The sequence below is a fragment of the Tursiops truncatus genome, chromosome 12 (genome assembly GCF_011762595.2).
Source record: "Tursiops truncatus isolate mTurTru1 chromosome 12, mTurTru1.mat.Y, whole genome shotgun sequence".
Lineage (NCBI taxonomy): Eukaryota > Metazoa > Chordata > Mammalia > Artiodactyla > Delphinidae > Tursiops > Tursiops truncatus.
The window spans coordinates 40086136-40098791 of record NC_047045.1 but is presented as its reverse complement, the minus strand read 5'-3'; the positions used below and the strand labels follow the sequence as shown (position 1 = coordinate 40098791).

Here is a 12656-nt window from a genome sequence, read left to right as displayed (position 1 = left end):
TAGTGTTTATTATGTCACTTCTTCTAAACAAGAAACAGCTTCTACGATGCCAGCCTTTCATTTGTCACATTGGATCAACACTGGTGTAGTGGAGTCCAGATAGACCTGGGTTCCATACCAGCTCTGCCACTTGCTGTGTAACTTTGTTGCGGGTCACAGAACCTCTGTGACCCTCGGTTTCCTTTTCAGTAAAGTGGGACTCATGTGATCACTGAGATTAAGGTAATATTCATGGTAGATGCTTAACAAATGAGATTGATGTTTTATTAATATTAACTAGTTGAATGACCTTGGAAGAGTACCTTCACATTCAGCTGTTTCCTTATGGGGAATATGAGGAAGTTGATCCCAAAGGTCTCTCAAGCCCTTTTCAGCACTGACAGCTCTGTGGGTCCTTTCTCCAAGGCATTCTTGAATATTGGGGAACTAGCCTCTCACCCAAACACCCCTCTCATTTCCGCCGGTCTAGTACCCTCACGCCCAAGACCCTCTTGCCCGCTCACTCATGCCGCTGTGGAAGCTGCAGATTGCCGAGTTTCCAGGGCTCTAAATCCGTGCCGGTTGCCCGCAGCCCGGGTCTAGAGGCAGACTGGTTTCAGGGGAGGCGGACCCCGAGCTTGGATCCATCGTGGGGCGCCCGGGCCGTGGATCTCCTGGTAGGAGAGGTGAGGAGGACGCAAACGCTACCTATGGATCCAACAGCTTCTGCAAACTTCTTGCCCAATCCGAGCGCCCTCTCCGCCCAGTTCTCGGGGGGCGGCCACGCAGTACGTACTGCGCAAGGGCGGGTGGCCTCGCCCTCCCGGGAAGCGCTAGCTTTCAGGCGCAGGCTCTGAGAAGGAGCCAGAGGCCGCGGGTGCGCAGTAGGGCTCCGGATACCTCCGACCCGCTTCTCATTGGCCCCCACCAGGCGGGGCCCGGGTCTTCGGCCCTCAAGCGGAAAGCGGCGCCGGCTGCGCCACGCCCTCGGGCACCACCCTGCAGCCATGGGCGGGCCCTTGGCTGCCCCCAGCCGGGAAACGCCGGGTAATGAGATGCTAATGAGGCGCGAATAAAGCCTCTGCGGGCCGCGTGCCCTGGTGCGGGAGCCTACACACTGCGTGCTGCCCTGTAATCCCGGCATTTGGTCCGCGCCTCCTCCAACTCCCTTCCTCCGTCCCCGTCCCCCAACCCGCCGGACTGGGACGCCCGCCTGGCAGGAAGCGGCCCCTACGGGCTCCCGAGCCCCCGGGTAAGTTGTCCAGCTGCGCCAAATGTGCGGCCCCCGCCCGCGGAGGCCCGGGGTAGGAGTAGGGGTGCGCCTCCGGGGAAATGTGGCTCGCGGCGCTCCTGAATTCCGCCTGGCCGGTCCGGCCCGTCTCTCTGCACCTCCGTCCTGCTCAGCCCCTCCTCAAACTGTACGGTCTGGAGTGTGAGTACCCCCGACCCCCGCTGCCAGTGGTCCAGCTCCCTCTCCATCCTTCCAGACCGGTCCACCCCTCGCACATTATTTGTCCTGGTGTTTCCAGGTTGGGTCCCCCCTCTCCCCACTTCGCCGAGGTCTTCCTCCTTCCCACCCCCTAAGAGAGACCTTCGCCCTTCTTGACGTTCCGTCCGCCCCCATCCAGGTGACCTGCGGCGGCGATTTTCATCTCCTGCTTCGGCCCGGCCGCTGGGTTCGGGCAGGGACCGGTGAGGCGACCGAGCAGCGTGAGGGGGATCAGCCCAAGGATCTCCCCCCATGAGTGCCACCCTCCTCCTACTCGAACTCCCCCGTGGGCAGTTCTCCAGGAATCCCCGTGCCCTCTGATTCCTCCGGGTCCCAGCGTGAGAAAGCTCTCTCCAACACCCCTCAAGTTGCGTGGGGGCCCGAGCGAGGGAGAAGGGGACAAAGGGAGGCCTTGTTTCGGGAGATTCCTGGGAGAGCATGCAGGGATGGGGTGGGGCGTCAATGGGAGTGAGAGGAAGCTGGGAGGGGCGAACCCTGCTGCCCTGTCGCCCCCGCAGTCCCCCAGCCGTACTGTGGCCCACTGGAGCAGTGGCAAGTCACAAGGGAAGTATTTTGACCACAGTGAGTCAGAAATAGACCCAGTTGTGTGTTACTCAGTCAGATGCAACATCCTGGGGCTGTTCCGTGCAGTATTTTGGTGGTGGGAAGTGGAACCTACAGGGTTAGAGACCATCTCCTCCCCGTGGTGAGGCAATGAGCAGCGCTAAGGAGGAGAACTTTGCCCCTGGCATAAGATGCACCCCACACCCAGCGTCACACTGAGTCCCTCGAGGGTGCTGGGCACAGGGAGGCTTGGGGTGAGATAGGGCAGTACATGTGCCTAGCAGCTGGGGTTGCCGGTGTTAGATCTGTCCCTGTCTGTACTGCACGGAAAGCTCTCTTCCTGGGCACCCTGCCCTCTTCACATCCGAGAAATTACCCGTGCTCTGCTTCCAGGGCCCCGAGAAGGCAGGGTAAGAATTCCTGTCCCCTGGGCCCCAGAGATGGAGCAGGGCTTGGAGATCCCTGAGCAAGAAGGCTGAGGTGGAGGCTCCCTGGCTTTCCGCGTGCCCTCTGTGCCCAGGACTGCTGATTTTTCATTTCCAAATTTGGCAAATTTCACTTGGAGTGGAAGGGATAGCAGTTGTCACTGGAGCAGCTGGCAGAGAGCAGCAGAGCCAATCAGGGTTGGACCTGGAGCTCCCTGGGGATACCAGACTTTCTTCTCCCCTTCCTTTTCCCTTCCTCCTTTCTCCAGCCTCTTCCCTTCTCTTCCTTCCTTCTCTCCAGCAGCCACGTGCCCCTGCCCCTCCCTGGGAGCCTCCGAGGTCTCCATGGCCTCACCCACCTCCATCAACCCAGCACATGCCCACTTTGAGAGCGTCCTGCAGGCCCAGCTGTGCCAGGATGTGCTGAGCAGCTTCCAGGGGCTATGCAGGGCCCTGGGGCTGGAGCCCGGTGGGGGGCTGCCCCAGTACCACAAGATCAAGGCCCAGCTCAACTACTGGAGTGCCAAGTCGCTGTGGGCCAAGCTGGACAAGAGAGCAAGCCAGCCTGTCTACCAGCAGGGCCGGGCCTGCACCGGCACTAAGGTGGGTACCCGGTGCCTGGGATGGGGCCTGGAGAGTGGGGGAAGTCAGAGGAGGGGCCAGATGCCATGCCGATGCTGCCTTGTGTGTTCGCAGTGCCTGGTGGTGGGTGCTGGACCTTGTGGGCTGCGGGCTGCTGTGGAGCTGGCGATGCTTGGGGCCCGAGTGGTGCTGGTGGAAAAGCGCACCAAGTTCTCTCGTCACAACGTGCTCCACCTCTGGCCCTTCACTATCCATGACCTTCGGGCACTCGGCGCCAAGAAGTTCTATGGGCGCTTCTGCACAGGCTCCCTGGACCACATCAGTGAGCACCATGTGGTGGCCTGGAGGGGCGGGTGAGCCTGGGCCTAGAGACAGGCCAGTGGAGGGGGTCAGGGGGCTGCTGCTGGGCCGGCCAAGAGGCAGGGTGGATAAGATTCACTTCAGCCAGGCGGCTTTCAGGACTCAGGGCCCTCACCTGTAAAATGGGCAGTTGGACTGAGTGACTTCTAAGACCTTCTCCGGCTCTGACCAGGAACACACTGGTGCTTGGGAAGGCTGTGGGAACCTGGGGTCCCTGTTCCTAATGTCCTCTCCCTTCCAGGCATCCGGCAACTTCAGCTGCTTTTGTTGAAAGTTGCATTACTGCTGGGGGTGGAAATTCACTGGGGTGTCACTTTCACTGGCCTTCAGCCCCCTCCCAGAAAGGGTAAGTACTTCTCTGCTCCCGAGGACCCCCAAGTATTTTTTTCCTTACCTACTTTCCATGGCTGTTGTGAAGGTGTAATTTGATAGTGTGTCATTGCTTTCTAAACCATAAAGCCCTTTAAACGTTTATTTAATTATTTCACTGGATTGTCCTGGGAATACAGGGGCCCCTTCAGATTTCCACACACCCTCTGCCCCAGGGAGTGGTTGGCGTGCCCAGCTCCAGCCCAGCCCCCCAGCCCAACTGGCCAACTATGAATTTGATGTCCTCATCTCTGCAGCTGGAGGTAAATTCGTCCCTGAAGGTGAGTGATCCCTTCCCTCGAAGAAGCCAGCATCTTGAGCTCCTTGTGGGCCTTTCTAGGCTGTTACACCAGTCGTCCTCCTGCCACCACCCCCCTGTCCCCACCTCTAGGCTTCACAGTGCGGGAAATGCGTGGCAAACTGGCCATTGGCATCACGGCCAACTTTGTGAACGGGCGCACGGTGGAAGAGACACAGGTGCCCGAGATCAGCGGCGTGGCCAGGATCTACAACCAGAGCTTCTTCCAGAGCCTGCTTAAAGCCACAGGTCAGGACCACCCTCACAGGGTTTGCCCCCCTCGTGCCTCACTGTGGCCTGCCTCCCACCTCTCCCTCTCAGACCTGTCCACAGTCCAAGGAATCCCGTACTTTTCCATCTTTGTGGTCATGGCAGCAAAGAACTTGAGCCCCCAGGGATTCAGCAGCCACAGCCCCACTCAGCCACCCAGCATGACGAGTCTTAGAAATCTCTCGCAAAATGCATGGGATTTTGCTTTGTGCTTCTTTACATATGCTTTAATATAAAAATGCTATATAACCTGCTGTATAAAAAATAAATAAAATAAAATTCAGGAATTCAAAAAAACAAAGCAAAACAAAATGCTATATATTCAAAATGAAAGTGGTACTTCCAGAAGATGCCCTGTGGTTACTTTGGCTTCGCACTGCCACAGCCCCTGGAGTGTGCACATCCCGGTCGGAGAAGCCGGGCTGTCCTCTGCAAGCCTGTGGACTATGTGGTGCACATCGCCCAGCTGCCACCCCACCCAAGTTTCTCATTTTGCTCCACACCTTTAGGCCTCCTGGGCCTGGGACAGATGGTCCGCTGTGCCACCAGAACTCATGGGCCCCCCCTGTGTGTGTGTGGGTAGAGGTGCTGCTGCAGGCTGAGCTGTGATCCCAGCTCTCAGAGGTCAAGCATGGCTGGGGTATTTGGAGAGGTGACACATGATGACGAGGCACATTCCTCGTACCCTGCCCTATCCCCACAGGCATTGATCTGGAGAACATTGTGTACTACAAGGATGACACCCACTACTTTGTGATGACAGCCAAGAAGCAGTGCCTGCTACGGCTGGGGGTGCTGCGTCAGGTGGGGCCCGGGCCCAGGCAGGGAGGGGCTGGGTGGTGGGCCCTGGGAGGTAGGGGCCAGGCCTGGACACAGTCTCTCCTTGGGTGTGGAGGGAGTCCCTCCTCTCTGCGATGGCGCTTCCTCCACCTCGATAAGCTCTTCTCCCCTGGGACTTACGTGGCAACCTGAATCATATTCTGGGCTAAACACCTTATACCAGCCACAGGACTACACAACGTAAGCTCCATGAGGGCAGGGGTTTTGTCCGTCTCTTGTTTACTGATGATTCCCAGTGCCTAGAATGGTGCCTGCTATGTAGTAAGCACCCTGAAAGTATTTGCTGAATGAACTAGTTGAACACCTACTATGTGATAGGTACTTTGTTGAGTTTTATGTTCATTTTCTCACCTAATCCACACGAGTACCTTGAGAAGTTAGGTACGTTATCTCTAAATGATGGGGAAACAGGCTCTGAGAAGTTCAGTGACTTGTCCAAAGCAGGTGTATGGTAACAGTAATGATACTGGGCCTTGGAGGCAGGGTGGGACCTGGGACCCCCAGCGAGCGGCAGGCTGAGAGTTGAGGACAGGGCTCGAGTGTGGGAGGCTGGACATTCAAATTCTCCTCCCAGCTCAGCCTTCAACTGCTGTGTAGTCTGGGGAAGCCCGTTCCTGGGGCCTCAGGATGTGTACCTTCTACACCTAAGGGGATGTGATGGCCCAACTGACCCTGCTGGTTCTGATCTGTTGGCCACATAGGACTGGCCGGAGACCGACCGGCTGCTGGGCAGCGCCAACGTGGCGCCCGAGGCTTTGCAGCGCTTTGCTCGGGCAGCTGCCAACTTCGCCACCCACGGCAAGCTTGGGAAGCTGGAGTTTGCCCAGGATGCCCATGGGCGGCCCGACGTCTCTGCCTTTGACTTCACAAGCATGATGCGGGCAGAGAGCTCTGCTCGGGTGCAGGAGAAGCATGGCGCCCGCCTGCTGCTGGGGCTGGTTGGGGACTGCCTGGTGGAGGTGAGGGGTCAGTGTTCGCTGATTGGGGAGGGGCTCTCCGGACCCCTTGTGAGGAGGCACAGGGGTTCCCTGGCTGGGGGAGGAAGCAGCCTCGTGGGAAGGAGGGGGTATAAAAAGGTCTGCTTCTTGTAAGGAGGAGCAGAAGGTGGCTTGGTGTGTCAGGGCCCCCTCTGCTATGGCCCTGCAGTCATCTGGGCGTGGACACCCTTGTTGGACTCTCCCTGAACTGTTTCCTGTCCTTCTGCCCCTGCAGCCCTTCTGGCCCCTGGGCACTGGAGTGGCCCGGGGCTTCTTGGCAGCCTTTGACGCCGCCTGGATGGTGAAGCGCTGGGCAGAGGGCGCTGGGCCCCTAGAGGTGTTGGCAGAGAGGTGAGGTCTGAATTGGGGAGTTGGGGGGCGGGGTGGGGGCAGGGCTGGGTATAGGACAAGAGTCAGGAGTAGGGTCGGGGATGCTGGTTGAGTAGATGGGGGTGTAGAGAAAAGAGAACGCAGGAAAGGCCTGGCACTTCTGGAGGGGTGGGTGCTGATGGTACCCTCCCACTTGTGCCTGATCCTGCCCTCATCTCCCCAGAGAGAGCTTGTACCAGCTCCTGTCACAGACATCCCCAGAAAACATGCACCGCAATGTGGCCCAGTATGGGCTGGACCCAGCCTCCCGCTATCCCAACCTGAATCTCCGGGCCGTGACCCCCAGTCAGGTCAGAACCCCTGGCACCACCCGCCAAGACTTCCCGGGTCAGCTCCCGCACCCCAGGTCAGGCCTTCCCTCCTGTGGTCTGCCCAGTCCCTGCCCTGCGGGTGAGTCCCACCCAGGCAGCCCCTCCCCCATGGACTGGGGGGGGGGGCGGCGGGGGTGTGTGTGGTCCGCCTGCCTGGAGACCTGAAAGGGGCTGCCTTAGGTACGAGACCTGTATGATGTGGAGGCCAAGGAGCCTGTGCAGAGAATGAGTGACAAGACAGACTCAAGAAAGCCGGCCACTGGTGAGCAGGCCTTCCTCCGGGGCCATGTCCAAAATATTTACCAAGCAGTGAGGCACGAGCACCAATGATCAGAACAGTGGTAGACGCTGGCGGCAGGGAGCAGGGTGCTGGAGCACTGCTGGGTGGTGGAGATGTTTGGGGCCTCCTGGAGAGTGCAGGGCAGTGGGGTGCTCAGCAGCAGCCATTTGCCAACTTGTGTGGAGTATTTCAGCACTCTAACAGCCGCTGTAACGCAGCAGCTGGATGGCAGCAGAGCTGCACTGTTCTCAGCTGTCTGCCCCTTCCCGCCTTGCAGACCCCAAACCTGCCTCTCCTTTTAATCTCTGGGCCTCCCTTGCCCCTCAGCTCATAGCCTGCTGCCCTCTCTGTGGCCAGCAGTGGTTTCACTCTATTCATTCCCCTACTTTATTGCCAGAAAGATTTTTTCAAATGAGAAAACTGGGATGAAGGAGGTGCTGCTGACAGTGAGTGTTAGGCTGGTGCCCAGTAGGCGTGGGTCCCTGCTTCCCCCTCCCATATAGACCCCGCACCCAGCAGCTGGGCTCTCTCTGCGGGCCCTGGTGCCTTCAGTACAGCGTGGCTTCCTCTCCTAGGGTCGGTGGCCACCCAGGAGGAGCTGCTACACTGGTGCCAGGAGCAGACGGCTGGGTACCCAGGGGTCCACGTCACCGACCTGTCTTCCTCCTGGGCGGATGGGCTGGCTCTGTGTGCCCTCGTGCACCGGCTGCGGCCCGGCCTGCTGTGAGTCAGGCATTGGGCTTGGGGGTCCCTGATAGCTCCTCCCTCTCTAGGCAGTGTGGAATGGTGGGCGATCACTGTGTAGGAGTTAGCACACCCAGCTGCGTCCCAGGCCACCCCTTGCTAATAATCCTGCTCTAGTCACTTTGCTTCCCTAGAGATAGATTTCCCGCCTGACTCTGCCTGCCCATGAGAATCAAATGCATTCAATACGAAGAGCTTTGTGAGTGGTAGAAGCCCCCCAAGGCCAGATGCTGTTGTCATGGGAGGGGTGGGGGGTAGGTAGCACAGAGAATAAAAACCCTTTATGCCCTCTCCTCCCTTTCCCGGTGTCCCTCCCCTACTGCTGTCTCCCCCTTCCATGGGGCAAGTTCTGGTCTCCCACTGGCCTTTCTCCCTGACGCCCCACAGGGAACCCTCAGAGCTGCAGGGAGTCGGGGCTCTGGAAGCGACTTCTTGGGCGCTGAAGATGGCAGAGCATGAGCTGGGCATCACGCCCGTGTTGTCCGCACAGGCAATGGTGGCAGGGAATGACCCACTGGGCCTCATTGCCTACCTCAGCCACTTCCATAGTGCCTTCAAGAGCACACCTCACAACCCAGGTGACCCGGAGGTGGGGAGGACGGGGTGGGGTGAGGAGGGAAGGAGGGAGGGAGGGAGGTGTGTGTGTGTGTGTGTGTGTGTGTGTGTGTGTGTGTGTGTGTGTGTGTGTGTGTGTGTGTGTGTGTGTGTGTGTGTGTGTGTGTGTGTGTGTGTGTGTGTGTGTGTGTGTGTGTGTGTGTGTGTGTGTGTGTGTGTGTGTGTGTGTGTGTGTGTGTGTGTGTGTGTGTGTGTGTGTGTGTGTGTGTGTGTGTGTGTCCGTGTCCTCCACGGGACAGCCTGGGAGAGGTATCCTCTATCCTTCTGGGCTGGCACATAGCTGTCTGTTCTGGGGGGTACAGTATCGGCCCCCTATCTACCCTGATTCTCCCAGCAGGCCCAGTCAGCCAAGGCTCCCCAGGCACTGCCAGCGCTGTGCTGTTCCTTGGCAAACTGCAGAGGACCCTGCAACGGACCCGGGCCCAGGTGCGGAGTTTGGGTGGGGTTGGCCTGGGCAGTGGGTTCCTTGTGGGGATCCCTGGGGTGATGAGGATGTTCAGAATGGGGGAAGGGGAGAACTGGGGGCTCAGAACGTAGGACTTCTTGCAGGGAAATGGGGAGGATGCTGGTGGCAAGAAGCCTCGTGTGGAGGTAAATGCACGCAGGGGCCGGACAGTCCCTTCCCTGAGGTACTCTTTCCCATATCCTGTCCCCCCAGGCCTTGCTCGCCACCCCAGCTCCTTGTAACCTCCCCCCGCACCATCCAGTCTCGCTTCCTAGTCTCACTCCCTATCCCTTCCAGTCCTTTCTATTCATCTGTACACATGGACTCCCCAGCTGATCCTGCCCCTCTGCCTCTGGGCCTGAGCACTTACCTTTTTAGGTAGAGGCTGAGACCCCAAGTACTGAGGAGCCACCTGTCCCAGAGCCTGATGTACCAGTGACACCCCCATCCCAATACCAGGAGGTGAGAACAGGGGCCCTGTCTGCAGGCAGAGGCCTTGGAAGGGCAGGGAGGGGAAGGGAAAAACTTGGCAGCTGCCTCGGACTCCAGCTGACCTGCGGCCTGGGGGTTGGTGCAGGCCAGTGCCGAGGATCTGTGTGCACTGTGTGGGGAACACCTCTATATCCTGGAACGCCTCTGTGCCAATGGCCGTTTCTTCCACCGGAGCTGCTTCCGTTGCCATATCTGTGAGGCCACATTATGGCCAAGTGGCTACGGGCAGCACCCAGGAGATGGTGAGTGGGCCTGGGAGGCATTCAGAGGGACTCTGGGTCTGGCCCTGCTTGGGGGGGCCAGGAGCTTGAAGGTGGAGGGGAACCGGGGTGCTGGGCATGAGGTAGAAGCAGGCTGAAGATGACACTTTCTTCTCCTGAGCTCCGTCTCCTCTGTCCCCTCCAAAGCCCCAAATGCGGGGTTCTGAGAAGCCAGGAGGCTGGTAGAAATTTATCAGCCAATGCAGAGGCCTGTCACCCCCACCTTCCCTGATAAACCGAACATCTGTTCACCGGGCTGCCTGCATCTGATGGATCCTCCCCTCTCCCGCCTTCCCAGGACATTTTTACTGCCTCCAGCACCTGCCCCAGCCAGGCCACAAAGAGGATAGCAGCGACAGAGGCCCTGAGAGTCAGGTAAAAGCTGTGGAAGTGTGGGATGGAGGGTGGGAAGGAGGAAAGGGCTCTCTAAGCCCGAGACTTTGCTGGGGGTAACTGAATGTTCTCCACTAGTGTAAACTGCATGATGGCAGGGATCTCTGTACCGTCTTACTTGTTGATGAATCCCAAGTATCTAGAACACTGCCTCACACTGTTCGGTAGACGGCATAAATGAATGAACGCCAGGGCCCACATCTGTCTCAAGGGGCTGCCTCAACCCACCCTGGCCAGGTCACTGACCAGAGCATATGGTGGCTCTTCTAGGACCTTCCGACACACAGTGAGAATAACATGCCATCACGCCCCTCGATTCCCGGGGCCCCCCAGGAGGGGACCACTCCTGTCCCAAGCCAGCCCACCCGTCAGCTGATCCGCCTCTCCAGCCCAGAACGCCAGCGGTTATCCTCCCTTCATCTCACCCCTGACCCGGAAATGGAGGCTCCACCCAAGCCGCCCCGAAGCTGCTCCGTCTTGGCCCGCCAGGCCCTAGAGGGAAGCTTTGTGGGCTGGGGAATGCCAGTCCAGAGCCCTCAAGGTAGCTGCTGGCCCAGGGTGGGGATGGGAGGGTGGTATTCGGATTCTTGGACGGGGATGTGGGGAATGGGGAGGGAGGTCCTGCGGATCTCAGCCCATATCCACTTCTCTGCTCAGTTCTTGTGGCCGTGGAGAAGGAGGAAGAAGAGAGTCCCTGCTCCAGTGACGAGGAAGCAGAGGAAGACGTGCCATTGGACTCAGACACAGAACAGGTGAGTGGGAGGAACCTGGCCACCTATTCTGCCCAAGCCAGCACACATCCACTAAATATACCCTGGCCCCTGCCCAGGAGAAACCCACAGCACCCATCCTCTTGAGCCCAAATGACTCTGAATGTCTTCTCACCCAGGCTGACTCTTTCATGTCTCTAGGCCTCCACCTTTTCTATCAGAACTTATGCCACTTCCAGCCCAGGGTCTTTCTGGTCCCTTTCAAATGCAGCTTTCCCAACCCCTATCCACCTGACCCTGTCATAGGTTCTGTGGAACTTGGCTAAGAACTCTGGCACCATGAACAGTTACCCAACGTGGCGTCGGACTCTGCTGCGCCGTGCTAAGGAGGAGGAGATGAAGCGGTTCTGCAAGGCTCAGGTGCGGCCTAGGGGTTCCCGGAGGTTCTAACGGGATCAGGGTTCTGAGACTGGGGATCAGAGCTCCTCCGGGACTCTGTTCTTGAGCAATCTGCAGACTCCTGGGCCTTCTGTCTTGTACTCAGGCCATCCAACGGCGACAAAATGAGATCGAGGCTGCCCTGAGGGAGCTGGAGGCCAAGGGCATGGAGCTGGAGCTGGCTTTGAGGAGCCGGAGCAGTGAGTGAAGACAGGGAGGATAAATGAGCCTAGGACACCTCTGCCTCCTGGCCCTGTGTTCCACCCCCAGCGACCCCCAGACTACCAGGCTGTGGCCCACAGCAGGTTCTGTTCCTCATGCCGTGATTCCTGTGACCCTCCTTAGAAGCCTGACTGGCCCCTCTTCTTCCTTCTTGTCAGGTTCCCCCGAACAGCAAAAGGCACTATGGCTAGAACAGTTGCTACAGCTTGTTCAGAAGAAAAACAGCCTGGTGGCCGAGGAGGCTGAGCTCATGATCACGTAAGGGGTGTCGGAGTTGGGGCGTGGGGGGCAATGGCGTGTGAGCCAGGCCCCACAGCCAGGTCTTCGGTCACCCTAGACACCTGTGCCTTTTCTATCCCTGCCCCCCACAGGGTGCAGGAGCTGAACTTGGAGGAGAAACAGTGGCAGCTGGACCAAGAACTGCGAACCTACATGAACCGGGAAGGTAGGTGGGATGTGGGGAGAGGCTGGTATTTGCACAAGCCTCGTGATCTCAGATACTGCCCAGGCAACAGTCCTCTAGTCTGAGTACCTCTGAGGCTGAACTGCCTTTTGAATTGCTTCTTGAACTGCAGGAAGCCAGAGGATGGGGCTCCAGGCCCACATTCTGCGCCTTCAGTTCAATCACAGCTGCACAACTGGGCTTTTACACAAGATTCCTTTAAAAGTGGTATTGCTGCTAAACAATGCTAGAAAACCATTAGTGTTGATAAACCAAATTCAGAGTGGGAAACAGCTGGGGTTGTAGAAGTCACACAGGCCGGGATTAGGTTGTGCCTCTCCTGCCGTCCTCCCCGTTCTCTGTTCTCTAAGTAAGTAAGTTTCACCCCTCCCTTCAGAAACCCTGAAGACAGCTGCTGACCGGCAGGCTGAGGACCAGGTCCTGAGGAAGCTAGTGGACGTGGTGAACCAGCGAGATGCCCTCATCCGCTTCCAGGAGGAGCGCAGGCTCAGTGAGCTGGCCTCGGGGCCAGGGCCCCAGGGCTAGAAGAGGGTAGGCTGCCTGTCTTCTTCTCTGCAAGGAAGACTGCCTCACCCCAGGTCAGTGCCACCCTGTTCATCAGGGCTGCCTGGGAGAGGCCTCACTGTTTACAATAAAAAAGCTTCTGCCGTAAACAGGACTTTGGCTGCCTACAGGGGGGAGGTGGGGGAGTGTGCAGGGAGGGCAGCTGTGTAGGAGCCTGAAGGTCTACACTGTGACAA

General features: G+C 58.4%; 1 protein-coding gene across 14 annotated transcripts; it reads left to right on the top strand.

Moving 5' to 3' along the window:
• Nucleotides 1-855: 855 nt before the first annotated feature.
• MICAL1 (microtubule associated monooxygenase, calponin and LIM domain containing 1) lies at nt 856-12569 on the top strand. 14 transcript variants are annotated; one of them, XM_033867622.2, is made up of 26 exons: nt 856-1231; nt 1608-1671; nt 2762-3060; nt 3154-3361; nt 3641-3745; nt 3909-4049; nt 4160-4315; nt 5040-5140; nt 5878-6135; nt 6389-6504; nt 6707-6833; nt 7035-7116; nt 7710-7857; nt 8266-8456; nt 8828-8919; nt 9043-9084; nt 9317-9400; nt 9516-9672; nt 9989-10065; nt 10354-10624; nt 10741-10835; nt 11100-11213; nt 11338-11431; nt 11612-11711; nt 11825-11898; nt 12293-12569. In XM_033867622.2, the coding sequence occupies exons 3-26, from the start codon at nt 2803-2805 to the stop codon at nt 12439-12441; spliced, it is 3240 nt and encodes a 1079-aa protein (XP_033723513.1). In that variant the 5' UTR covers nt 856-1231; nt 1608-1671; nt 2762-2802; the 3' UTR covers nt 12442-12569. The 14 variants fall into 14 exon arrangements, with proteins under 14 accessions (XP_033723513.1, XP_033723512.1, XP_073645593.1 ...); XM_033867621.2 differs by having other exon boundaries at nt 2759-3060; XM_073789492.1 differs by having other exon boundaries at nt 2727-3060.
• The last annotated feature ends 87 nt before the right edge of the window (nt 12570-12656 follow it).